The sequence below is a fragment of the Callospermophilus lateralis genome, chromosome 1 (assembly GCF_048772815.1).
Source record: "Callospermophilus lateralis isolate mCalLat2 chromosome 1, mCalLat2.hap1, whole genome shotgun sequence".
In the NCBI taxonomy this organism is placed as follows: Eukaryota; Metazoa; Chordata; class Mammalia; order Rodentia; family Sciuridae; genus Callospermophilus; species Callospermophilus lateralis.
The window spans coordinates 179,657,843-179,684,977 of record NC_135305.1 but is presented as its reverse complement, the minus strand read 5'-3'; the positions used below and the strand labels follow the sequence as shown (position 1 = coordinate 179,684,977).

General features: G+C 38.5%; 2 protein-coding genes across 2 annotated transcripts in view; one reads left to right on the top strand and one right to left on the bottom strand.

Annotated features, from left to right (window-relative positions):
* Erc2 (ELKS/RAB6-interacting/CAST family member 2) overlaps positions 1–27,135 on the top strand; it is an 813,481-nt gene that overhangs the window by 132,952 nt on the left and 653,394 nt on the right. The gene's annotated exons all lie outside the window — the stretch shown is intronic.
* On the bottom strand, positions 19,971–21,104 carry LOC143412084 (tRNA (cytidine(32)/guanosine(34)-2'-O)-methyltransferase). The gene is given in 9 exon segments (XM_076872912.1): positions 19,971–20,041; positions 20,044–20,104; positions 20,241–20,482; positions 20,485–20,642; positions 20,644–20,696; positions 20,698–20,750; positions 20,753–20,833; positions 20,836–20,986; positions 20,988–21,104. Coding segments are annotated over 9 exon segments (987 nt in total).

The following is a 27,135-nucleotide window of genomic DNA, read 5'->3' as shown; positions in this document are numbered from 1 at the left end:
GGCAGATGAAGACTCAAGTCATGGGGGCCACATTTGCTAATAATCCAAGACAGGCAAAACCTGCAGGAGATGGGACCTGAGCTTCCCTCTGCGCTGTGGGTGGGCAGAAAGGAGAAGCAGGTAACATGAATTCTTGGTCTGATTTCTGAGGCCAGTGGGAGATTCACCAGGGCAAAGGCTGTGATCTAGAAGTTCTTGAGTTTTTAGGTATTTTATTGATGGCTCAAACCTCCCCTATGTAATCCCTGTCCCAAATTTATAGATGCCACTTTGGTGCCCCTTTCTCCAAACCATATAGTCTCTTTCTCTTTAACACACATTTGTCTATGGTTCTGCTGAGCCATGATTTTGCTGATGCAGGCATTTCTAAATCTAATAGATTCAATACATTCTATTTCTACCAACAAAGCTTATGATAGAAAATATTCCCAAACAAACATACCATTTTTATATAGAAGATCTTTTATAAATGCTATTTCACATGTATATTATAAAACTGAATGATTATTTCCTATTTTAATATAGAAAGCTTTTTTTTAACCTGATCAGTTCATTTCATCAATATTCCCAGGCCTCAGATATGGCTTGTGTTCAATAATATATTTTAATGATTGAAAAATAACTAGAGAATTGTTCTGTGGTTTGTGAGTATTGGGAAGGTACATACTGACTTCTTAAGTTCCATGTTCTTTTATGTTTTCCTTATCATTGCTGTATGTTTGGAGTGAAGCGGGAGTTTTGGAGTACCTGGAAATCTCCTTTCAGTTTTTGCAAAATGTGTTGGATGTTGTTGGGCCTATCTGGAACGTCCATATGTAGCATGCTGTGGAAGCATGGTGGCAGTTTTGTGATCTTGTTCATAGATTCAGGTGGGCAATAAAACAACTCGTACTCAATGATGCTTATTCCAGGTGTAGCCCGATGCTGTACTAAGTAATGCTGTCATTACCATCTTTATACAGATAAGGAAACTGAGGCACAAAGTGGTATTTTCCTCATTCACAAGTGCTAGGGCCAAGATCAGACCCCAGGCATTCTGGCTGTAGAATTTGTACTTGTCACCACTGCTTGTTATTAATCCTTGGATTGGTTTCACCAAGAGGATCTCAAAGGGTACTTAAATGCTGAACAGCTAAAAACAGGAAAATGGATGACCAGCTTAAACCATGGCAGAACTGGTCCTTGAAGGCAGGAAGAATTTCAACACTCGGCTTGTGAAGAGGTCTGACTGGAGAAGGGATGGCTGAGTGGAGCCATAGATGTGGGAACTGTGGTGGGTTTGGAGTGCATCAAATTTGGGACTCATGAAACTCTACCTTTCAGGAGAGGGAGGAAATAAAGCTGAATAGATGGTGTGGGATCACTTCACTGGGGGCTCTGAGTATCAGGCGCAGGGGATTGGCTTTTACTCCCTGGAGCCTTTAAAGTCATTCATTCTCAAATGAGTCTCATGACCAGAGAACATGACCAATTAATATTCTCTCTCTTATGAGATTACATAGAATTTTCATTGACTGATGTCAATGTAATTCTCATTCTTCTTGTTTTCTATAAGTTCCATTTTCTCCTAGCACTTCATTCAGGATAGATGCCAACAAAGCATCTTTGTAGAAAAATGCTATTTCCACTCCCTAATTGACAATGCATCTAAAAGTACAATTTCATAACTTCTACTCTTCCAATTTAGATGACAGGAAATATATTAATTTCTTTTTAGCATATTCTGCTTTATCTTTTAATTCTAATGCATTCTTTAAAATTTGAATGCTACATGCTAATTTGAAATGGTTCAGGTTTTACCCCATATTGATTTTAATGAGTGTAATTGGCTGCTTTTTACAGTAACAGAGATGGTTGGAGCCCCAGGGGGCCATTAGACACAAGACATTTCAGAACCTGCTGGGAAAAGGAAGTGGTTGGGGAGGTGGATAAAGGCTCCAGGGGGATCCAGAGAATGTCAGGAAGTCATACTGGGAGAGATAGATTACTGTCCTTTTTGCCCTAAGAGTGGAATGATGGCTTCCTGAAAATTATTTTTTCATTAGTTGACATAAGTTGTCATCATTGTCTGGTAAAACAATACACCACAAATAAAACCTCAGTAGTGAGAAAGGACTACAAGCCCTTGTACTGTGGTTATGTTAGTGTATTTCATAAGCCATGGTAATGGGAAGTTGAGACAGGGTTGGCCATATCAAGGCTCATCCTTTCGTATGTGGGAACATTAATTAATACCTTACATGTGGAGGAGGCTTAGTAGTTTATAGAACATGCTCCATTATAATGATTTCTTCTGATGCTCCCACCTACCCTGGGACACCGGGGCTCAGAGAAGTTTTGATGACATGTAATATTTACTGAGAATACTGTGAGATCCGGTTGTGCTAATCACTTCCCAAGGAGTGCCTTTTTTATGCTCCTAATGATGTGCTGAAATGGATGATGGTTTTCCTGCTTCTCAGATGAGGAGGCTGAGGTCCTGAGGGTGATGTGCTTGGTTCAGGTTCTCAGAGCAAGTAGTAAATGATCTGGGATTCAAATGTGGGCCTGTTGGTGCTAGGTTCCTTGTTGCTAAACACTCCTTGAGACTGTCAGTGATTCAGACTGATAGAGAGTAGACTAGGATTTTGGTCTTCTGACTTCTCACACAGGGTTATTTTCTTTTTACATGCAAACAAGGAAAAATGCAAAGGGTTTTTTTTTTTTTTTTCTTGCCACATCTTATCAGGGAATTTTGACTGTAAATCTGTGAGGTCACCTAGCCATGGAAAGGTTAAACAGTGCTGTGTAGAAGATAGCAGCAGGGTGAGTCTCCCTGGTTCATTGTAGGCTTAGGAAAGTGCAAATACTTGGCCCTCCATGAATTCTTAGGGAATAGACCAGTTTTTGTGAGCAGAGAATAAGGACAAGAAAGTGGGAGGCATGTAGAGTTGGACCTTTCCCACTTCATCTGTTCAAAGTTGGTCTTCTTTTCAATTTTCTTTACTTTATAATTAGCACACTTCCAGAAAGAAATGCTTTGCCTCCCCAAGCCAGCCTTACTTTTTATCTAGTTTTCATTACATATTTCAGATTTCTATGTCAGTAGTGTGACATTAAAATTGTATTTATAACTCCCAATAGGCACCTATTTCATTACTCTTCTGAAATTTGGTAAAGCAAAATCTACTTTCCTAAACACCCCGGCTTGAATGTGAAGGGGATTACTTTTTGTTTCTAGTTTGGCACAGAGGTTGCAGGGGTTCTAAATGCTTTGAATTTTGCTTCCTTGATGTAGCCTACAGAGACTATACAGAGACTTACACAGACACACAGAGAGGGGGCGGGAACTGTCCCCTGCTTTACTCCTAGCCTCTCAGAAAATGTAGGTAAATTCAGGAAAAGAAATCTAAGGGAGGTGATAGGGTGATATTTTTGTTTGGAGCTACTGTGTGGGAAGGTTGGGACTTTATGAAAATAAAAGATATTGATTCTCAGGAGTATTTATGGAGGCAATAATTATGGACCTGAGAGGATACATAAACCTTACTTTCTGACTACCAGACATGCTATTAATTGGCAATTTTATTTTACAATAAAGGTTGCTGTCCCCATTCTCCTCAAAATGGCTTTTGAGTTTCACTTTGTTTTTTGAATAAACATTTCTCTATGTGAACTGCCACCCTCCCCCCCAGACCATCAAACTTCAAGATAATTTTGGAGTACAGTGGTTTTATCATGTGGAAATGTAGTACAGATGTTCAGAATTACCTTTTCCTTTCCTTCTTTAAAACATGACCACACGTGCTTTGCTCTAAGTACCATTAAGTATTTTTATTATTGCTATTAAAAAATCTTGCCTCAGGCAGAATCCTACTACATCTCTAGTAAAGGCAAATATTAAAATAGCAAGTATTAATGTGTATCACATTAAAATCTGAACTCATGTGTGGCTTTTTATGCAATCAAAATCTTTATTTATTTTTTTTGACCCATTTGACCATGTCCTCCAGTTTCAGCTTCCTTTCCTCACTTTAAAACTTGCAGGATTTTGTTCCCCACCCCTCCCCACCAATTTTCTATAGACTTGAGTTTTTCTCTTTTCCCTGCATATATCTTTGAACTCGGCCTGATCGCATAATGAAGTTTGATGGGAGGATTTGGACTGCCACCATGAATTAGTTAGTGCATGATTTTAAAAGTTATTAATGGAACAGAGTTCTTTCCTTGCAGAGAATCTCAGATTCATGGTGGGGGTTCTCTGTTCTTTGAGTGCTGCACACCAGGGCCAGTGGTCATTTACCAAGGAAATACTTTATCAACACTTGACACATCTCCTTCTCCGAAGTCTGTTTAGGGAGATTAGCTGCCACTCTAAGATTAGCTTCTTTTAAGTCTATTAAGTATTGCTTTTCTTTTCTTGTTTTTAATATCTCCTCCTCAGCCTTAATATATCTAAAAGCTGGGTCTGGTGGTACATACCTGTAATCCCAGTTACTTGGGAGATTGAGGCATGAGGATAGAAAATCCAGGCAAGCCTCAGCAATTTAGCCAGGCCCTAAGCAACTTAGACCTCTCACTAGACCCTGTCTCAAAATAAAAGATAAAAAGTCTTGGGGATGTAGCTCAGTGGTTAAGCACCCCTGGGTTCAATCCCTGGTATCAAAGATAAAAAAAATTGGTTGCAGAGCTGGGGTGTATCTCAGAGGTAGAGTACTTGCCTAGCATGTGCGAAGCCCTAGGTTAAATACCTACTACCACAAAAATAAAAATAAAAATTAATCAATTGTAAGCCAGATGCAGTGGCACATGCCTGTAATCCCAAAGACTGTGGAGACTTAAACCAGAGGATCGCAAGTTTGAGGCCAGCCTGGGCAATTTAGGGGACCCTGTATCCAGGAAAAAAAATTTAAAAAGAGTTGGGGATGTGATTCAGTGGTTAAAGCACCCCAGGTTAAAAAGAAAAAAAAATTCTCTAAAAAGTTGCAATCCTCCCCATCCCGATTTAATTGCTTAATTTAATTTAATTCCTGGTGTCAAGAGCACCCTCATCACCTAGTGTACTAGAAATTAATCCTTGTTTAGACAAATGATCTTCCATAAAATGTTGCTTTTCCCATTCACATCCAAATAGGAATGTATTGCTAGGTGACGTTCTTTTAGAACGTGGTATAGGCCTGTGCCATTCTGGTAGAATCAACACAGTAAGGAAATTGCAAGGTCTGAGTGTGCCTTAGATAGCAGAATGACTCTTATTGTAGATATTCCACTCTGCCTTCATGGTCCCTTCCAGTTTTACTGCCAGTGGTGTCTGTTGCAATACTTTTCTGATGCCTGTCAAGGTTTAGTTGATTTTTTTTTAAGGACTCAAGTTTTAGTTGCTTTAAAAGACAGAATACAATACAATGACCAAGTCCTTGCCAATTGCACACTGGAAACTTGAGACACATTGAGGTTTGTGCCTGTTAAGTTTTAAATGTGTAGTATTTGGACGCCTCCTAAACAACCCTTAGAAGTAAAGGGATAATTGGAGGGTAGTGGAGAATTGAGGATGCTTGTGTTGAGCGTGGTGATGTTGGGCATGTAATGACACAGCCTCTCCAGAGGACATGAAATATTTTTTTAAAAAACTCACTATCTTTCCCCTTTTTTCTTGGCTGTGATTATCTTTGTATGTTGGCTCTTTATTTTGCTGCCCTGTAGACACAAATATGCTTGTGTAGAAGATCGAAGGAGAATGGCCACAACAACTGCATTTTCTGAAACCACAGCTGCCTCGCTGGGAATATGTGTGGCACTGTACGTCTGAGAATTGCTGGGCTTATCATACTGATGGAGGAAGTTTCATGGAATCACATCTTGGGAGGTCCTGGAGGTCCTGCTGTTAACATCATAAATCATCATCACCACCATCATTAAATAGAAGGCTTCCTGGGGTGGAGCTCAGTGCTGGGCTTTGTTACTCAGAACAGCTCTTTGAGGTGTTGGTGTTGACATTGTCATATTACGTAATCAGGGAAGTGAAGTAACTTGCCTGAGACCTCACAGGGAAATTAATTTCGAAGTGAGAACCAGTATACTCTTTTTAAAATATATATACATATTTATTTTTTAGTTATAGGTGGACACCATATCTTTATTTTTATGTGATGCTGAGGATCGAACCCAGTGCCCCACACATACTAGGTGAGCACACTAGGTGAGCACACTAGTTGAGCGCCCTACCTCTGAGCCACAACCCTAGCCCAGTATACTCTTTATTATTCCATAGAAATATAAAATAATTCTAATCATTTTTTTCCCTACTGGTTCCTTCTCTTTTTGGTTTGTTTTCTTTGAAATGTTTTTTTTTAAATTTAAGTTTCTCATCTGGTTCCTATTATGACTTCATTTAAAATCTTACTTTCTCCTAACATGTTGATTTCTCCTCCTTATTTTAACTTCATTCATTTTCTTTCCTTTGTGCATTTTTTTTGGGGGGTGGTGGTACCAGGGATTGAACTCAGAGTAACTCAACCACTGAGCCACATCCCCAGCCCTATTTTGAATTTTATTTAGAGATAGGGTTTCATTGAGTTGCTTAACGCCTCGCTTTTGCTAAGGCTGTCTTTGAACTCATGATCCTCCTGCCTCAGCCTCCCAAGATGCTGGATCCTTTTAAATTTTAAATTTTTTAAAAAATTGTTGATAGATATTTATTTTTATTTATTTATATGCAGTGCTGAAAACTGATCCCAGTGCCTCACACATGCCAGGCAAGTGCACTACTGCTGATCCACAGCCCCTCCTTTGTGTTTTTAATCTGCATTGATTTATGGGGTTAATTATCTTTGTTTTATTCATAATAGCTGTGCTGTACTTTTGCAAGAGACCTAAGAATGCAAAGGAAATTTACAGGAGACTTCTGGCCTAGGAGAATTTCAATCAGCAGTTTTCTTTGCCTCCAGAACAACCTTTGCATCCACCTGTGCAAGTTTACTCTTTGGTCTCAAATGAGATGACCTATGTAAAGCACTTTGCACAGGGCTTGGCTCAACAAATGTCATTTATGTTTCCTTGAAGAAAGATGAGGAGGGGATAAGCAAGATTTGGCTTCACTGTCAGTTGATCTCATAAAACAAGTCTACGCTCCCTTTTCAAACTACAGATTTCTGTCTTCAGGATCAAACTTGGCCTGTTGGTATTTTATAGGTCACTTGTTGGAGTGCAGTGTTTGTTCTGAGCTGAGAGAAATCAAGGGTGACCTCTCTACCATCCCAGTTACATTTCATAAAAGTGAACCTTCTTCAGTATGTTATGATTATATTGTGTGATAGATATCTGATTCACAGGGCTTGATAAATTAAACCTATGTGTATTGCGTGTTATATACATATAGAGCCTGGCATGTTGTAAATGCTCAATGTTTTAGTTTTCCAATTTATATATATAATCCTTTCAAAACTATATATTCCATGAGAGCAGAAATCACATCTTACTCTTCTTTAATATAGCCAGCACCTTGCACATTGTTTTTATTACTATTGATATGTATCTGCCTCCTACCTAGACTGCACAGCTTTTGAGCAGAGATTTTTTTTTTTTTTTTTAGTTGTAGATGGACACAATGCCTTTATTTATTTTATTTTTATGTGGTGCTGAGGATCGAACCCAGTGCCTCACATGTACAAGACAAATACTCTACCACTGAGCTACAACCTCAGCCCACAGCAGAGATTGTTTTCAGTCTTCAGTGTCATATCTTTAGTAGGGATACTGCTGGTTACTGGTGAGTCCTGCTGCCTCACATGTTGAAATATAACATTGGAGAAGCGCACCTAGGCAAGCATAGAAAGCAAGGTTTATTTAAAAAGGGGTAATATAGACTTCTTTTGGGAGGAAGAAGGGGGCCATAGCTGGTATCCTAAGAAGTGAGGGTGTTTTGCCTTTTTTAAAAAATTTATTTTTTTTAGTTCTTGATAGACATTTATTTCATTTACTTATATGTGGTGCTGAGAATCAAACCCAGTGCCTCACACATGCAAGGCAAGTGTGCTACTGCTGAGCCCCAGCCCCAGCCCCAGCCCGTTTTGCCTTTTTATATGTCTTAAGCTGCCTTTGTTCTCCTGCTCTCTTTACCCTTATCTCTCTCATTCCTGTGTAAGTGACTAGGCACAAGAGATACTCTGGTGGATGGCCAAAAGGGGAGAAGCAGATGGGCTGGAGGGGCCAAGGTAGAGTGATCCGGGTAGGAAGGGGGCCCTGGGTGCATTAATTAACAACTTTTACAACAACTCCCTGTAGGAAGGGATAATCTCTGGGACAGGTTACCTTTTGTGAAGGATCAATTTTTTATTTTTAACTATTTTTATACTTATAGAAAATACGCAAAAATAATGCAGAGCTTCCATATGTCTCTCTCCTGTTGTTTCCATCTTAATATTGTGCACGACCTAATAAGTATAATTATTAGAACCAAGAAGATACCAGTTTTGCTTGCTTTGGTAGAATACCATAACCAAATTAAGGGCCCCATTTAAACTTTACTGATTTTTCTATCAGTGTCCTTTGATTATCATTCTAGGATCCTGTGTTACATTTGATTGTCATTTCCCCATGGTCTCCATATTTTCTCCATGGGTTCCTTAGTTATTTCTTATCATTCTTGGAACCTTGAAGATTATCAGTGAATTATTTTGCTGAATTTCTCATACTTTAGACCTTCTGATATCTTCTCATAATGGTACTCAGGTCCTGTCTTTTTCTGAATGTGATAGAGACAATGTCATGTCCTTCTTAGAACATTGATACATGGAGTTCATGGTGGTGTTTTATCTTTTCATTAATGACTGGTGATCATACCAGTTTGAATTTTTCTTTGGGATATTGGCTTAAGTGGGTTGTTATTGTTGTCAACATGGCTAATATTTATTGATCTTTTATGGTGTGCCAGGCACTGTTTTAAACTCTTGATATGTGGTAATTCATTTATTTAATCCTCACAGCAGCTGTTGAACCAATTAATCTTCCCTGGTAACACATGAAGAAACTGAGAGGGAAGTGGACTACTCTGACTAGTACCTCAAAGGGAGTCACAATCAAGGTGGTCAAAGGCCTGTGTTCCTAACCATCAGGTGACACTACCTTCTTTGTGCATACCAAGAAGGGACAGCTGGGGGTGGGGCTGATAACACCATTCCAGGTCCAGAGCTTCTCAGGGAACAGTTATAACTCATACTCTCTCCATAACTGGCCCCCATGTTGGTCTTTATAATTCTGTAATTATCAATTAGGAGTTAGTTTTGAAAGTCTAGGAGACTATTCATGAGGTTGAATTAAGATGATGACAGTGGGTACAGACAGGAAAAGGAATTCAAGAGAATGCCTTGAAGTAGGAACCATAGCTAAGAATGTAAAGAATGCAGGGAGCAGAAGTGTCTGTGATAAGTTGTACTTTGGACAAAGAAGGAAGAAGGCACACAGTGAGGAAGAACCAAGAAGGAAACTTTTAGAGAGAAAAGAGAACCCCAAAAGCTGAGTTTTCAAGGACACGTTCATTTATTCAGTTATTTTATGAAGAGCTTTTAAATCTAAACTATGTCTGCAGAGGGGCAGTGAAATGACAGAGACCCTGTTATGGGGATTGTGTTAAGGTGGGATTTTGGGGCTGAGTCTGTAGAATCAGGAAGTTCGTTGACAAATAAGTAGGCAATATGGGATCAGGGGCATATGGCCTGGAAGGTTGATACACTAGCAGATGTGATATCTATTCTTTGACCTCCCCAAATAAGAAGCTATATGATTTTAACCAAACCTTGAGTTACTCAAATTATATTAAGACTTATAGTTTTCCTAAAGCATATACTTTATCATACAATAGGTCATTTAAAGATTCTGTGAATCCCACAATAAAATGTGGGGTTAATAAAAAATATTAAACATGAACTAACATTTTGGTTCTATGAATAGTAAAGATCCAGATGAATGACGGGTTTCTTTATTGAGTCTGGGGATTGAGTGGATGCTGGGAGCATGGCAATATCCCAGCATGATATTGATGGTGGGTAGCAATAGCTAAAGCTGAATAATAAAAGATGGTTTCATGTGATCCTGGTCAACACAGTAGAGTCTGAGCTGCCTAAACAGGAAATTAGAAAATTTGTATCTAAAAATAATCTTATCTTTTTTCTTTTCGTTGTGACCTCCAGTGCTAAGAAACAAAGACCTTGCAGAAATTGTGGGAAGTTTCTGAAACCCCAGTTTGTAACCAGCTGATTTGATTTTTTTCAGTACAATGGGAGACTATTTGTGAGGAAATTAACTGCATTATACGCTAGGCATTGGTTGCATGATATCAGCATTTCTATCAGAGTTCAAGGAGAATTTTTGAACATGGGAGTTACCTTTGACCCCAGTGCAGTTTTACAAAACTTCAGCAGCTTTGGAAAAAGTTTAAATGAACTTGGATCCTCTAGAACAGGATTTCTTAATTGTAGCACTGTTGCCATTCTGAGCTTGATGGTTCTGTATTGGTGTTGAGGGTTGTTCTGTGCATTAGAGGATGTTTAGCAAAAAAAAAAAAAAAATCCTTGACCTCTGTCCAGAGATGCTAGTACTGTTAACTCCATGCCCCAAGTTTACCAATTAAAAATGTCTCCAGTTATTGCCAGATGTTCCCTGGATGACAAAATCATTCCCTCTTGAGAAACACTGATCTAAAGTGTGGTCTGGAACCCAGCAGATCATTGGAATCTCCCCAGAGCCAGAACTGCAGCAGCTTAGGCCCCAGGTCACTGGAATCTCAGTCTGCATTATAAAAAGTTCTGCAGCAGTCCTGTGGACTTGTGAAAGTTTGAGAAACTTTGACCTAAAGCTCTGCCTAGAGCAGTGTGGCAAAAGCTTTGAAGCCAGGCATGGCTTACCATTAATAGGGATATGACCTTGGGCAAGTCATTTCACCTCTTGGGGACTCAGTTTCCTCCTCTGTAAAATGGGACTAAGGAAACCTGTGTTATGAGAGTAATAGGAGGGAATGGAGTTGAAGCAAAGAGAGGGGAAGTCTTCCCTCATTAGAATCTCAGTTGGGCTTGTTTCTGTCTTTTTTATAAAGCTGTTTTTCTTGGTCATATTGGACTTACTCTTATTTGTAATGATGATATAAGAGGCTGAGGAAAAGCAATATGTCTGAGTTAGTGCTCTGCAAGTAGAGAAGGCGATAAAAAATCTGCTTGTTTACAGATATATTTTTGAATCATCTACTTCTTCAAGCTGTGGCTCTCATGGTCTGGTCCCCCCCTTGCTTGGAACACTGGGATCCCCTTTCTGGAAAACTCATTATCCTGAGCTTTGTGAACTCTCAATGATCTCGTTTAAAGGCCAGAATCTAAAGGTGGGAAAAGTAAAGCTGATGGCAGCTAAAAGCAAAAGCCATTTAGGGAAGAAGCAGCTTGTAGGATAAACTTTATTCCTATGCAACTGGATTTTGAAATGGGGTGATTATTTTTATGACCATTAGTAAAATTTTTTGGTTAAGATAAGGATAAATATTTTTGTCTTGGGAATAAATTGATTGCTCCAGAACTCCATATTTTCCCCCTTTCCTCTTTTTCCCACCATGTCATTGCTTTAGTGTAGCATGTATTTTAAAATTTCTCTTTCCGATTTTCAAGAATAACTTTTATGACTCTGGGCTAATAATCTGATCTGACAAAGACAATCTTCCTCTTTTGGCAAAATTAATTAGAAGAATAACATAGAAGATGGGTACATACATGCAGAATATTATCAGGGCAATTTTTGTGTAAATCTTGACTATAGTCATGGGCATCATAATAATGTTTTGATTTATCACAGACCACATATATGACAGTGGTCCCATAAGATCATAATGACACTGAGCAATTCCTATTGCTTAGTGATATGATAGTTATCAGATGTTTAGATACACAAACACTTACTATTGTGTTGCAGTTGCCTACAACATTCAGTACAGTAACATGTTGTACAATTTTGTAGCCTTCAGGCAAAAGACTATACCATATTACCTTGGTATGTAGTAGGCTATACCACCTATTTTGTGCGTGAGTTCACTCCATGATGTTTACCTAACAATGAAATTGACTCACAATGTGTTTCTGAGGACATATCCTTTCATTAAGTAACATATGAGTCTAGTTAGTTTATCTGAAGTTCTCTGATTCTACTAATATAAAGGGATGTCATGTAGAGTCAGAATACATAGTTGTGTAGATTGAATACTGCAAACTTTAGAGGGTGCCATTTATATCATGAACATCATAAATTTGTGTACATATATTATGACAGTGTGCTAGAAAATGGCAACACCAACCTTTATTCTAGCAAAATCAGTATATTGTAGCAGTGTTCTGGCAGATGGAAATAAAATGTCTTGAGGGAAGGGGCTTTCTTCTGTAATTTGCACAAAGGGGCCATATGCATTAGTGGCAGCCCTGCCAACTAACCTTTCTTTTGGAGCTTTACTATGGTGCCTACATACAAATAAATGTCCCCGAAGAATGAATATAGCCAAGAGCAATGGAAAAAATAAAATTTGTTTAACCTTCACATTTCACAAATATGAAGAAAGAATCTTCCATGAAAGGGGTATCTTTGAATATCATTTTCATCTTGAAGCTACTGACAGTGCCTCCCAAGTAAAGGAGAAATCATTTAAGAGATGGGAGAGCTTAACTAACATAGGAGCAGCATACAGCAGTCAAGATATAATGAAGAATTTCATTGGCTCAGACTGGTTGAAGATTGGTACTGTGAAGGAAGGTGAGTGACATGGCATTGTGCCAGAGAGATAGGGAGAGCATTACCAGTCTTACACATGAAATGCATATGATGTTCTTCAGGACTTTGCTTGTTGGACACAAGGACAGTTTATATAACTTAGCACTGATCAAGTGAGCATTTTTGTTTGCCTAGTATTAGGTCTTAGGTTGACGTTTTACCTATGTTTTGCAGTTTTTCATTTTTATTCCCTGTCTTTCTAGAGAATCTACAGTTCCACATGAAATTGCTTCTGAATAGTAACCAAGTAGGGGAAAATGGTAGTTTCAACTTGGCCTATGAGATGCAATAGTATTGGTAGATTAGGTACTGGGGTTCTTAATAGGTAGGACAATAGAGAGAACATGGTTACCAATAGGAAACGAGATGGAGGAAATATACTTTTTTGTTCAAGCACTAAACACTTAGAATTGCTTACATTGGAATAGATGTGCCAAAATTGGTCATTTTGACTAGATTGCAAAAAAGTGGGTCTTGGGGCTGGGATTGTGGCTCAGCAATAGAGTGCTTGTCTTGCATGTGTGAGGCACTGGGTTCGATCCTCAGCACCACATAAAAATAAATCAATGAAATAAAGGTATACAACAAAAGATATGTTTAAAAAATGTGGGTCTTACCTGGATGATGATGATGATGATGATGATGATTATGATTTTGGTGGTGGTATAATTTTATAGCTGTGACTATAGCAGGGTTTCTAACTGATATGGATATAAGTTGTGAGTGGTCGGGGGACAGTTTGTTTTTAATAATAGTTAAGGTCATAAGATTTGAAAAAAAAAGTGTTAAAACCAAATTATATGATTACAGTGTAATAATGATAATGGAAATAATAGGAACTCTGTTAGATATCTTATTATAATTGAAAGCTTAGTTTGAGCCTATGATCATATTTAATTCTCATAATTCCCTGAGGAAGTTTCTTTTGTTATTGCTGTCTTATGGATGAATGGAAAAACTGAGGTTTAGAGGGAATACATTCACATTAGTGGGAAGCAGAAGGGATGGGATTTGATCCTAGCTCTGATCAATTTGTGTTTCCCAAGGGGTTATGCATAATAACCGTATCTCTGGGTGTTGCTCATGGGATATGTGAATGTCATTGCTCCTCCAAAGATCACCAGTCACCCAGTTATCTGTGAATGAGGAGTTTCCCAGGATGCAGGACTTAAATTAAAACTAGGAAAATCCTAGACAAACTGGGAAGAGTTAGTCACCTTATTTTTGCATGTGCTGGTAGAGACTAGGAAAGGATAAGGTGAGAACCACTCACTGGATTGCTTCATTCTCTTTGGTATTGTTATTTGTTTTCTGCCCAGTTTGGATGAAAATGTGGCTTTCCTATTAATCTTTTTCAGGAGATAAAGAAAATGTGAGAAGAAAGTGCCAGGCCCTTTTAGATCCTGTCTTTAGCTTTTGGTCTTTCTCAAAGTCTTTCTAGAAGCGGGGAAGAGGAACTTTTAAACACAGATAAATAGCCTGCCATGTCGGTGGAAACACAATGACTTGGCCATGGTGGTTGCGTTTCAGCCAGATGTCTCAGATTTGGTTTTTGCTAACTTGATGGATACCCCCAAATTACTAAAATCCATCTGTCATATGACCCCACCCTGAACATGAGCTGTTCTTCCTCCATTATAGAATTTAATGTTTAACAAATATCCACATTCTAAAACTGGAAACAAAAATAGTAATAATATGCTTGTTTTAAAATGGAAATTTGGAAGTATCTGTTCCTTTGGGGAAATTCTTCAGGTTTGATCATCTTATTATGGAAGATCTGCCTGTGGGCCTGGCAGTTATTCAAGGAGAAACTTATTTGATTCCTTTTTTTTCCCCTTGTAAAAATTAGAATGATTTATCTTTTTTTTTTTTTTAAGGTGTCTTTGTGCTCTCATTGGAAACTGAGAAATATAGATTTTAACTAATTGACTGTGCTGCCTATTTGGTAACTCATTTTTTTTGGTCTTTTTTTTTTTTTTTTTATCCCCCTAAAATGGTTTGAGGTGGGGAGGAGATATCTGTGTCTCCTTAGGACATCTGCTGTTTGTTGTTATAGCTGACTTTGGAATGCTCTTCTTGGGACGGCTTCCAATGTGGAGTGTCCATATGCAGTGCTTCATTAACTGATGGAGTGAGAGAAAGTAGCTTTCCTCTTAGGACAACTCCCCAAGTGACCAGCGCCTCGCCCTTTAAGTGTTAACACTTTCAAAAATGATTAACCACTCTAAGGAAAACCTTTAAAAATTACAACTATTTGAATTCTTTCAGGATTTCTTGCAACAGAGAATGACCTGAGCAGATTGGAACCTTTACTTCATAGCTCAGGGTCAAGATTAGCAGTGTCTGTTATTATTCTTTCCCATGAAGGAGTGGGTGCTTTTAAATAGTCTTGGGAATAGACTATTTGCTTCCCTCCTAAGTGGTCCCACATGATCACCTTTTACTGTCTACTTTCAATGTTTTTATTTTTTCCTGATTCCTCCTATGCTGCTAACCTCTCAGGCTTAACAATATTTGTGTCTTAAGCACTCCTCTCACATTTCAACTTTTGACTGTTAATTTGCTGTGGGTTGGGAGTTATTGCCAAGCTTATTAGAATTGTATAGAGTAACTAGGATCTAAATAGATGTGCCTATGGGTAAACTGAGTGTGTCTTGGCATGTTAGATTAGATTATCGAAAATAGGATTTGTAGATAATTGTGATGCCAGTGTGTTTAGATAGCTCTTTGTGGGTTTTGACCCTGGTGAAATACAGTTTGTCACAAATTGAGTTTGAGATGAGAAACAGGAAGGATCTAATTCTTCAGAATGCTAACCAGACTTCACTTCTTTTTAATGGAGATGGTGCTTGGAATTCTGAATTCTTTTCAGATACCTTTTATTATATCTAGTTGTGTAACAGAATTTTATTCAAGCTGTTGGGATCTTGTGTATTTAAAATGTTAGTCAAGATACTAGTACTTATATTTCCTTTGTTTTCGTTTTAGTGTTGAATCTGAAAATATTACTTTAACATTTACTATATAGCCTATAGGAAGGCAGGTGAAAATTAAAACTTCTACAGCAAGATATTTCCTTCAGCCTGTTTTATTAGACTGAGGGGAGGGTAAACTTTATCTAATTGTCAGAACTTCTAATTTTTGTTTTTCAACATTTTATTGAAATTTAAAAGTTATTAGTGAGTAAGATTAAGTAGGGAAGTTAAGTCACTTATACCAATCAGGATTAATATAATATAATAAATAAAACAGTTGTAACAAAAGCTATTTTAATTTTGTGAATTATTAACTAGAAATTTTATATTAATATGGTATACTGAAAATTACTTAAGTTTATAATTTCTGAGGGCATATGGGGGTTAGAATAAATAAAATGCAAATTTCATGTTTTGTTTTTTATATATGTACTATTTATTTTTATTGTATAAATTTCAGTTATAGTGTTTCAATATGCATATACATCTAAAGTGATTACTACAATTAAACAATTAACATATCATCTCACATAACTTCTTTCCTTCCTGTGGTAAGAGTTCCTTAAGCCTACTCTCTCAGAAAATTACCAGCATATAATGTTAGGAACCATATACTTCATGTAGATCTCTCAATGTATTCATCTTACATAATTTCAACTTTGTATCTTTTGATCTTTGTCTCCCCACTTCACATGCCATCTCCCTTTCCCACTGTAACTACCATTCCATTCTGTTACTATTTGATTTTTTATTTAAATTCCACACAAGAGTGTTTTTCCCCCCATATTTGCTTTATCTCACTTTGTCTAATGGCTTCTAGGTTCATCCATGTTGTCCTAATTAGCAGAATCTCCGTTTTCAAGGCTGATAGTTCATTGTGTATTTATGTGTGCATACACTTGTGTGTATCTCAGTGTCTATTTTCATTCATTTTTTTGTTTTTGGCACTGGGGATTGAACCCAGGGGTGCTTAACCAGTAAACCACATCCCCAGCCCTTTTTAGTTTTTGATTCAAAGTCTCACTGAGTTGCTTAGCACCTCACTAAGTTGCTGAGGCTGGTTTTGAACTTGTAATCCTCCTGCCTCAGCCTCTGGAGCCCCTGGGATTAGGCGAATGTCACTGTGCCCGGCCATTCATTTGTTGTCAGACACTGGCTATTTCCATGTCTTGGCTATTATGAATACAACTGCAGGAACAAGAGAGTGCACATACCTTTATCAGTTGGGAATTTTATTTCCTGTGGGCATATATTCAGAAGAAGGATCACTGGTTCAAATGTTAGTTCTATTTTTAATTTCTTTAGTAGCCTCTAATTACGGAATGTAGATTGGTGCAACCATTATGGTTGCACCAATCTACATTCCCACCATCAGTGTACAATGCATGATTTTTCTCCATATTCTCACCAATATTTGTTATCTATTGTCTTTTTGATAATAGCCATCCTAACAGGAAAAGGAAGATGTTTTAGTCAGTTTTTTTTTTCTCTGACTAAAAGACTGACAAGAATAATTTTAGAGAGGGAGCGGTTTATTTGGGGGCTCACAGTTTCAGAGATCTCAGTCCATAGACAGCAGGCTCCATTCCTGGGAGCTTGAGGTGAGGCAGAATATCATGGTAGAAGAATGTGGTGGAGGAAAGAGGATCAGGACATTGCAGTCAGGAAGCAGAGATGGAGACTTCGTTTGCCAGATACAAAATATGTACCGCAAAGACATGACCCCCCGTGACCAACCTCCTCTGGTAATACCCTACCTGCCTTCAATTACCACTCAGTAAATCCCATTAGGGGGTTAATTCACTGATTGGGTTAAGGCTCTCACAACCCGATCATTTCACTTCTAAGCCTTCTTGTGTTGTCTCACACATGAGCTTTTGGGGGTTACCTCACATCCAAATCACAACAGAAGATATTTCATTCTGGTGTTGATTTGTATTTCCCTGATGATTAGTGGTGGTGAGTACCTTTTTATATACTTATAGGCAATTGTTATATCTTTGTTGGAGAAATGCCATTTTAAATTGAATTAATTGTTTTATTATTGAGTTGTATGAATTCCTCATTTATTTTGGATAATTACCTCTGATCAGATATATGGTTCACAAATATTTTCTCCCATTACATAGGCTCCCCTTTCATTTTGTTAATTGTTCAGAAGTTTGTGTTTTTTTTTTGGTAGATGAACGCAATATTTTCATTTTTATTTATTTATTTTTATGTAGTGCTGAGGATCGAACCCAAGGCCTCACACATGCAAGGCAAATGCTCTACTATTGAGCTACATCCACAGCCCTTTTGTGCAGAAGTTTTTAGTTTGATGTAGTCCCACTTATTTTGTTTTTGTTGCCATTGTTATTGGTGTCCTATAGAAGAAATCATTGCCAAGATTGATGTCAAAGAGATTTCCGCCTGTTTTCTTCTAGATATTTTACAGTTTTTGGTCTGTCTTTTAAGTCTTTAATCCATTTTGAGTTGATTTTTGTATATGGTGTAAGATAAGGTGCAATTTCATTCTTCTGCATGTGGATATCCAGTTTTACCAGTACTATGTATTGAGGGGAATTTCCTTTCCCCGTTTATATGATGCCCATATTAAAAATGAGTTTATTATGTATCATTTGGTTTATTTCCGAGCTTTCTATTCTGTTCCATTGGTCTTTGTGTATGTTTTTATGTAGATATCATACTGTTTTGATTACTATAATTTTGTGGTATAATTTGAAATCAGAAAGTGTGACATTTCTAACTTTGGGTCCCCCTGCCCCCCCGCAGGATTGCTTTGGCTGTTTGGAATCTTTTGTGGCTGTGTATGAATTTTAGAATTTTTATCTATTTTTGTGAAAATGACTTCAGAATTTTCATAGGGATTTTATTAAATATGTAGATTGCTTTGCGTTTTTACATTTTTACAATGTTAATTCTTCTAATCCATAAACAAGGAATGGAATATCTTTCTTTTTGTATGTGTTTTCTTTATTTTTCCCATCATCAATTTTATAGTTTTCAGTATGCAGATCTTTCATTTCCTTGTGTAAATTTATTCCTATGTATTTTATTCTTTTTGATACTATCATAAATGGGATTATTTTTTTTCATTTCATTTTTGGGTAGAACATTTTTTGGTATTCTTTACTGATTCTTTTTAGTTATACATGATGGTAGAATCCACTTTGATAAAATTCTGCATGCATGTTTATATCTTACTCTAATTAGCATCCGATTCTTGTGTATGTGCACAGTGGAGGGATTCACTTAGGTTTTGTTCATATAGGCACATAGGAAAATTATATCAGATTCATTCTAATGTCTTTTCTATTCCCATCCTTCATTCTTGATTAAAGAAATACAACTGATTTTTTCATATTGATTTTGTATTCTGAGGCTTAAACAAATTCATTTATTAGTTTTAACAGTTTCAAATGTAGTCTTTAGAGATTTCTACATATAGAACTATGTCATATACAAATAGGGAGAGTTTTTCTTCTTCTTTTTTCAATTTGGATGCCTTGTAAGACTTATTTTGTGGTTTATCATATGATCCATCTTGGAAAACACTCCACATGTGCTTGAGAAGAATGAATTTTCTGCTCCTGTTGGATGCAATATTCATTTGTTGGTAAGTACAATTCAAGTCCAATGTTGCTTTATTGACCTTTCTGCCTGAATGAACTAACCATTTTTGAAGGTAGAATATTGAAGTTTCTTACTTTTATTGTATTGCTATTTCTCCCATTGGATCTGTTTATATTTACTTTAAATATTTAGGTGCTTTTTTATGGATGCATATATTGACAATTGTTATATCCTATTGATAAATTGACCTTTTTATTATTGTATAATGAACTCTTTTAAGGTCTGAAAGAAAAAATTACCAACTAAGAATCCTTTGCCTAGAAAATGTGACCTTCAGAATTAGTTGAATATAAAAATTTACCTCATTAAAGGTAAATATAATTTTTTTTCCCACATACCCCAAGAGAGGTTTAGGTAAGAGGCAAGTCCTCACACAAGTTCAAGAAAGTGTCATTCCATTGCAGAAGACTTCTGCACTGTTTCTTTCCTTGTTGTCCTTGTGGGGTTTGTTGTAGATTTCCACACTGGGCTTATTCTTTCAGACCTTGTTGAGATTTGAAAAAAAATGTTCATCAACTGAAGTCCTGCCTCTCCTGACAGGTGGTAGCTTCTAATTTTTTATCAGCTTGCTAGTTTATCGTGTTAAGTTGAACAGTTCATTTCATTGTCTTCCATTTTGGGGGCCAGAAGGGTGTGGCAATAAGGGCTGACCAGGGACTGGGTAGTATGTTCATTCTAGTGATGGAGCAGTCCTGGGGGCAGATCTCCTTGGCCAGCTACTCCTTTTTTAAACATTTTTTTTTAAATTTATTTTTTAGTTATAGGTGGATACAATGTCTTCATTTTACTTTATGTGGTGCTGAGGATCAAACCCACTCATGCTGGGCGCGGGCTCTATCTCTAAGCCACAACCCAGCCCCAGCTACTCCTTTTCTAAGTGCAGGCCTTCTGGTATGGGAGTGACATGGGTAGTGTGTGGGTGGAGTGCACTTTGTATGCAGAGCCATCTTCCACATCCAGTGGGTAACTTCGATCCAGATCACAGGTGCCTACATCCTGACAGATCATGAAAGGCACAGTGATGTGAGTGGGACCATTCAGTTGGTTAAAATCATTCTAATGGTCTATCAGATCTTTGGTCAGGTTTGGCATAAGCCCTCAGGAAGGTCATAACCCTGACAGACAGAAAAGGTCTCAATGCTGGAGTTATAGGTGCCCCTGGGCTTGGCTCAGAGCATGCTGGAGAAGAAGACTTTTAGCTGGCTGTAGAGCAGTCTCACATCTTGGCCTCACAATATCTTGGCTACAAAGAAATGGCTTCAAGACATGTTTAGTAATGTTCAGAGTGGCTAGGAGGAACCAAATGCCAGGTGACCTGCATGTACTCATGCACATTATAGAGGCCAGCGACATCAGGGCCCTATCACATACCACTATGTCTGCAGGACAGCTCTCAAAGTACTGGATGATTTCCTTGGCAGTAGAAAATTGGGTGATATCCCCTGGATCTGTATCATACCTGGTAGCAGAACCATAGCCTGAAAGTCCACAGCTACCACTTGGCCAGACCCCTGGCTCCTGATCTTCTGGCTCAGTACTGGCTCCAGCTGCCAGCTGCCAGGGGCTGTACATAGGTCAAACACCCATATCAAGCAAATTGGAATAGGAAAGCTGGAATTCTTCATTGAGTTATAGCACCTTTAAGGCAATGCAGGCCTGCCAGCCATTCTCCATACAGTAGCAGATGTCACACTTGTCCTTTGATGTTCATCCCATCTCATACTATTTGCCCAGGGACCTGTCACCAGTTGTCTGATGCCACCCTGTATCAGTAGCCAAGTGAGTGGGCCACAATCTACTTCAACTCTTGGTGCAGGGAAGATCAGGAATAAGGAAGTTGGTGCACCAACAGCCAGGCCTTAGAAAAAGTGTAAACCCAGTGAGAAATGGTAAGACTTCAGTTTCTGTTTTTAAGTGAACCAAATACCTGTCGCACATACCTAAACATCACTGTAGTGTAGCAAATGTGATATCCTAGAAGGCCAAGTCCAGACCTGATCTGAATGTACAGTAAGAGTCCTGTCATCTTGTGTCAACATATCTAGGTCAAACTTTCATTGATTTTTTTGATAGTTGGATTATAATATGTCTAGGGGAACTTTTCTTTAGGTTGAGTTTTACTGGAGATTTCTGAGCTTCCTGTACCTGTGTGTACATATATGAAACTTTGTTTTCAGCCATTATTTCATTAAGCTTTCTTTTCTGGAACCTAAATTACATAAATGCTTACTTTCAGTGTTGTCCCATATATCCCAGGGCTTTCTTCATTTGTTTTCATTCTTTTTTCTCCTCTGAAGATATGATTCCAAGTGATCTGTCACACATACCTAAGCATCATTGTAGCGTAGGTTTTGAGTTTGCTTTTCATTTTTTTGCTTAATTTATATGCTGTTGAAACTCTTTGCATTTTTTAGTTCAGTCATTGCATTTTTCAGCTCTAATGTTCTTAGTCATGTTTTATATCTTTTTGTTTAACTTCTCATTTTGTTCTTTTACTATTTTCCTGATTTTGATAAATTGTGCATCTATGTTCCCTTGTAATTTGCTGAATGACTTTAGAACCATTATTTTGAATTCTTTGTCATGGATCCTCAGTTATTTGGGATCAGTTACTGGAAGCTTATTGTATTGCTTTGGTGGTTTCAGGTTTCCCTGATTCTTTATGACCTCTGTATTTGTGAAGTGTCATTTGAAGAAACAGTCATCTGTTCCAGACTTTATGGACTGGGATAATAAGGAAAGACTGTCTCTTATAGGGAGAGAGGTGGTGGAGAGGCATCTTAGGGTACACTATGGTTTTGGGTTCATTGTCTCAGAGCAACAAGTATGAGGACATATGGTGGCTCCAAATTCAGGGAGGCACTGTGTCTCACTGGCTCAGGTAGAAGCTGTTGGGATTCTCATCTTTACCTGTGGGTCTAGGAGCCAGAGGCTGGGTCCACCAGTAGTAGAGGCCTAAGGCAATAGCATGTATATGTTTCACTTTGGGACTTGTTGCAGATACATGTGTAGCAGGAGAGACCAGCTACAGTTTCTTGCACAGTGACAAGGGCTAAGATCTGAGGCAGGGGGTCTGGGCTGACTGTGAATGAATAGATGGCAGTGGGGACTGAAAGCCTGGATGCACATGACTGCAGAAGCCAACTGTGAGCTGGTGGTAGGGATCAAGTCATATAGATATACATAGACAGCTTGAGGGTTCTAGACATTGATTATAAGCATTTTTTTTTCCTCTTGGGATTGTTTGCAGGCACATGTTTTGAAAGTGCCTTCTGCCCCTGGATCAGAACACTCATGGAGGGATGGCCCAGGAGGAATGATGGTGGGTCAGGTACTTGGAGCTGTTTAGCTGGAACCTTGGGCTTGGGTACTTGTAATAAAAGCAATTCACTTAGTTTTCTGAAGCAGGGAGAGAGTGGTGGTTGGTCAGGCACCTGGGGGAGACTATAGTGTTGCATTCCTAGCCTGGGAAAACTGCAGCAGTGGTTTTCCAGCAGCTCTGGGTGGCTCCTGGGAGCACAGTGCAGATATCTAGAAACTGTGAAGGTGGGGGGAAAACAACAACAACAACTTTGTGGCCCTCAGAGGTGAAGGCTACAGGGAGTCTGCTGCTGCTCTGCTGGAAGTTGGTTTCCTCAGAAGTGAAAGCTGCTCTGGGGCCTTGCAGAACAAGTTGCGAAGGTCCTAAATTATAGACACTGCCTTCACCAATTTGTGGTGAAAGCTACAGGGAGTGTGTGGGGGCTGTTGAAGTCTTCAGTGAAGAAGTCTGCTGGAGTCCTATGCCAAGCAGGCCACTTGGGGTCATGGTGACTTTCTCTGCATGACTGATATTGACAGAGCCTATCCATCTTCTTTGTTTCCCCCTGTCTCCAGACACCTCAGCTGTGCTGTCCTACTAGAGAGCTGGGTGGGGTGGAACTGAAGCTGGTTGTTTGGGCAGGTTCCTGAAAGCCTAAGGAGGCTGGCTGTGTACTTTGCCCTTCTTTTCTCTGCAGGGGTGTGCTCAAACAAGGAGTTCCCTCCACCTGTCCAGCTGTGCTGGGTTGGGGGATTGGACAAGGCAGGCAAAGTGAAATTGTTCTTCCTACAAGAACAATTATCCTCGTATTTTTTTCTTTCACTGTTTTGCTGTGGCTACTTAAATTGACTCCTTAAACACTTACAGAGTCACCTTTGTTCATGGATAACTGCTTAATTGTTGCTCTTGGTGGGGAAAAAGAAGACTGGGACCTCTTTCACCATCTTGCTGATTTCATTTACTTGCTTGTAAATGAGAAAATCAAAAGCTGAATAAGTAGACTAAAAATAAAAGTAGTTTTGAACTTAATTTACTATCTTGTAAGTTTTCATAAGCCTGAGAGTGAGAAGGGTTTCTCTACCTGAAAGGCCATAAAATGAATGGAAATTTGTTTCCTGGAGTCCTATGCCAAACTGGCCTCTTGTTGTTACCATGGAACTTTTTGTTCTGAAAGTGCTTCCTCTGTGGCCAGTCTCTATGTAGGTATTAAAAAGATAATTTTGCTTTAGGGTAATCAGCTTGTGACTGTGAAAACATCTAAAGTTGTAATTTCTATGTTGCAACTCCTGTATGTGAGATCAAGGAAGAAGTGATAGTCTTTGGAATATTTTCTTACTAAACATTCCTGCTTACCTGAGGATATTCAAATTAGGACTAAGGTGGGACTAAAATTGGCCACTAAAATTTGTTTAAGTCAAAAGGATGAAGTTCAGATTGGATTTTCATTTTGGAAATGAGATTAAATGGTATGATATGAGTTTAAATCTTATGTTTAACAAAATGTAGGTGACAAGGGCGACTACATACTAATTTCAAGAGGAAACAAAGAATGAAATTAAAGTATCAGTTTTGCATTTGGGCATCTTTTTTTTTTAAACTTTTGTTTTTTAGTTGTAGATGGACACAATACCTTTATTCTGATTACTTATTTTTATGTGGTACTGAGGATCGAACCCAGTACCTCACACGCGCGAGACAAATGCTCTACTGCTGAGTCACCACCCCAGCCCCATTTGGGCATCTTTTCCCCCAATAAAACTGGAGGCTAGCATGATGTAATATCTGTTACACTGTGTTTGACCTTTATACTACCTGCTTTTAAAAAGAGTCATTTTGCCAAAAATATACTGATGAAATATACAGTTTCCCTAGCAGCCTCTTTAACCTATTGTTAGTCAAATAACTCTCTTTGGAAGTTCCTGCCATCATTCTGTTAACTGTTGAAGCTCACTAGAACTTCACTTGTGATGGCTCTGCCTGAGATTTAAAGGTTCCCAAGATCTCACCTTTATTGAGTGTCTGCTCTGTATCAGACATGGTGCTGGATGTTGGGACGATGTGGCTCCTGCCCTTCCAGTCACATGACAAGGAGTAGGAGGGGACACAATATGAAAGCCATAGTCACATGCGACTCTTAAGCAGTTGAAATGTGATAATGCAAACAAGGAAGTGAATTAATTAGGTCTACAATAAAAGAACAGAATAGACAAGATGGAGAGAATCTTTTGTGAGGATGAAGAGGAGCAGAAGAGAAAGATTTTGTAAGATATTGTGGACCATGGTGATTAGTCAAGACTTTATCCCAGAGCTTTAGGAAACCACTACAGGTTTTGTATAATGGTGGGACATAACCAAATTGGCATTCTGGTCTGGGAACAGGATGCTGGATTAGAAAAAAGAAGATTGATTCTGAGTAGAGTGTGGGGTGCAATGGACAGGGAATAGGGGAGATGGAGAGATCAGATGGGCATGTGTTAGAGCACAGTGGTCAATAACAAGTTCAGGAGCTTGATTATTGGAGACACATTCTGGCTTTGTCATCTTCAGTTTGCCTGGGGAAAGGATGTTTTAACTTTGTAAGCAGTGCTTGACCCCAGCGCTGGCCTGGCTCAACAGCTGCAGGGTAGATGACAAAGAGACCACCTGAGTTTATAGCAAGTCCTCAGGAGCTGTTGTGTTTTGACAGTCCAGGAGTGGGGCACACTTGTGATGTTCTTCTGTTTTTTAATTGTTTCTTTTGGCACAGAAATTAAGGTGACATCTTGTTGGTTACATCTCATTCAATCTTTTACCTGTTTTGGTAACTTTTTCCATTTTTATTAAAATCTGTTATTCTCATCAGCTATCTATAAAAAGGTGCTTGCCAGTTGCAAGAGTCTAAGGGTATATGAATACAGGGGTAGTTTCTTGAGGGTTCCACACAAGTTTTAGAAGAACTTGCTTTCCTCACTTGCAGATCAAACTAATGAAGCACATTTGCTTTCTCTCTGGAGAAGACTGAGCAGCGTGGTTAGGATTGTGGAATGAGAATAGAGACAGGGAAATAAATCTATGTGGAGGTTTGGACTCTGTTTGTTTTTTAGAAACCCCAGCTAGCTTAATCAGAAAAGAGTTTTTCCTGACAAGGCAACTTGTAGAATCCAAGTGCTGGATGTTCCTGGTCCTGAGGAAGTACTGGAGGTGGGAACCTGAGAATCATCAAGATGTTCCACTGCTGCTCTGAGTACTGCTCTTTCTGTATCTGCCTATATGATAAAATTTGCCAAGCCATGATCTTGAATTTACTTCTTATGGACCCTGCTAGAATGTGGGAGGAGTCCAGCGTGGGTCAGTTTTCATCTTCGCTCCAGTCAGGCCTGGATTTTGGGGAATGGCCATATGAATACAGCATGGTTTCTGGGCACCCCTTTCCATGAACCCTTAGGGTAGAGACCCTGATTGTTATCAGTATGGTGTATAATATGATATAATATGATTTGATGTGCAACATAATTATAAACTACAAATATATATTAATATCCTAGGAAGCATCTAGGATGTTGTATAAAAAATTACTACAAAACCCAAATTTTTTTCTCCCATACCTGCTGTATCACCAGTCATGCTGGTATAATGTTTATTCTAAGGAAACACTCTTGATTCTGCCCCATTTTTCAGAATATCAGCTACTTACACTTGAGTAAATAGGGGCAAAACCTAATTTCATGAGATATGTATGAGACACAACTTTTTGAGGGGGGTGGGATTGATATGTAGGATTGCACTACATCTTCTCAGAATTAAAACTCACCATGTGTGAAAGATTACATTTGAGATGATCATGATTTATGGAGGAAAACATAGTTTTAAGTTCCTAAACAGCCCCCTGGTGAATGAGTAAGATATGATTTTCATATTTGAACCACTTTGGTAAATATTGTGGGTAAAGTGAAAATAAATAAAAATTCAAGTTGAAACAAATGCAGTTTTAGGCATTTTCTGCAATATGTTCTGTTTCTACATCTTAAACATTACATAAACCAAGAAATGATAAAAACTACATGTCTAGATTTGGGTTGGCAAACTCTAGCCCTTGGGTCAAATCCATCTGGTACTTGTTTTAGTAGATAAGTTTCATTGAAGGACTAGCATCCCCATTTGTTTACAAAATATCTGACGGCTTTTGAGCTATAACAGCCAAGTCTAGTATTTGCAGTACATGATTTGACCTGCAAAACTGAAAATGTTTGTTATCTGGCCCTTTACAGAAAAAGTTTGCCAACCCTTGGTCTACATCAGAGACAGTATATTTTAAAGGTTTCCTGAGGGAATTTTAGAGTTCTTGGGGTGAGTCAGGATCTGCCACTGAATAAGACCTGACAGGCTAGGGCATTTGGTCACTTTATTCTGTTTGATCCAGAGTAATGTGGATGCCCTGTTTGCTCTGTTAGGCTTCTGCATATGACT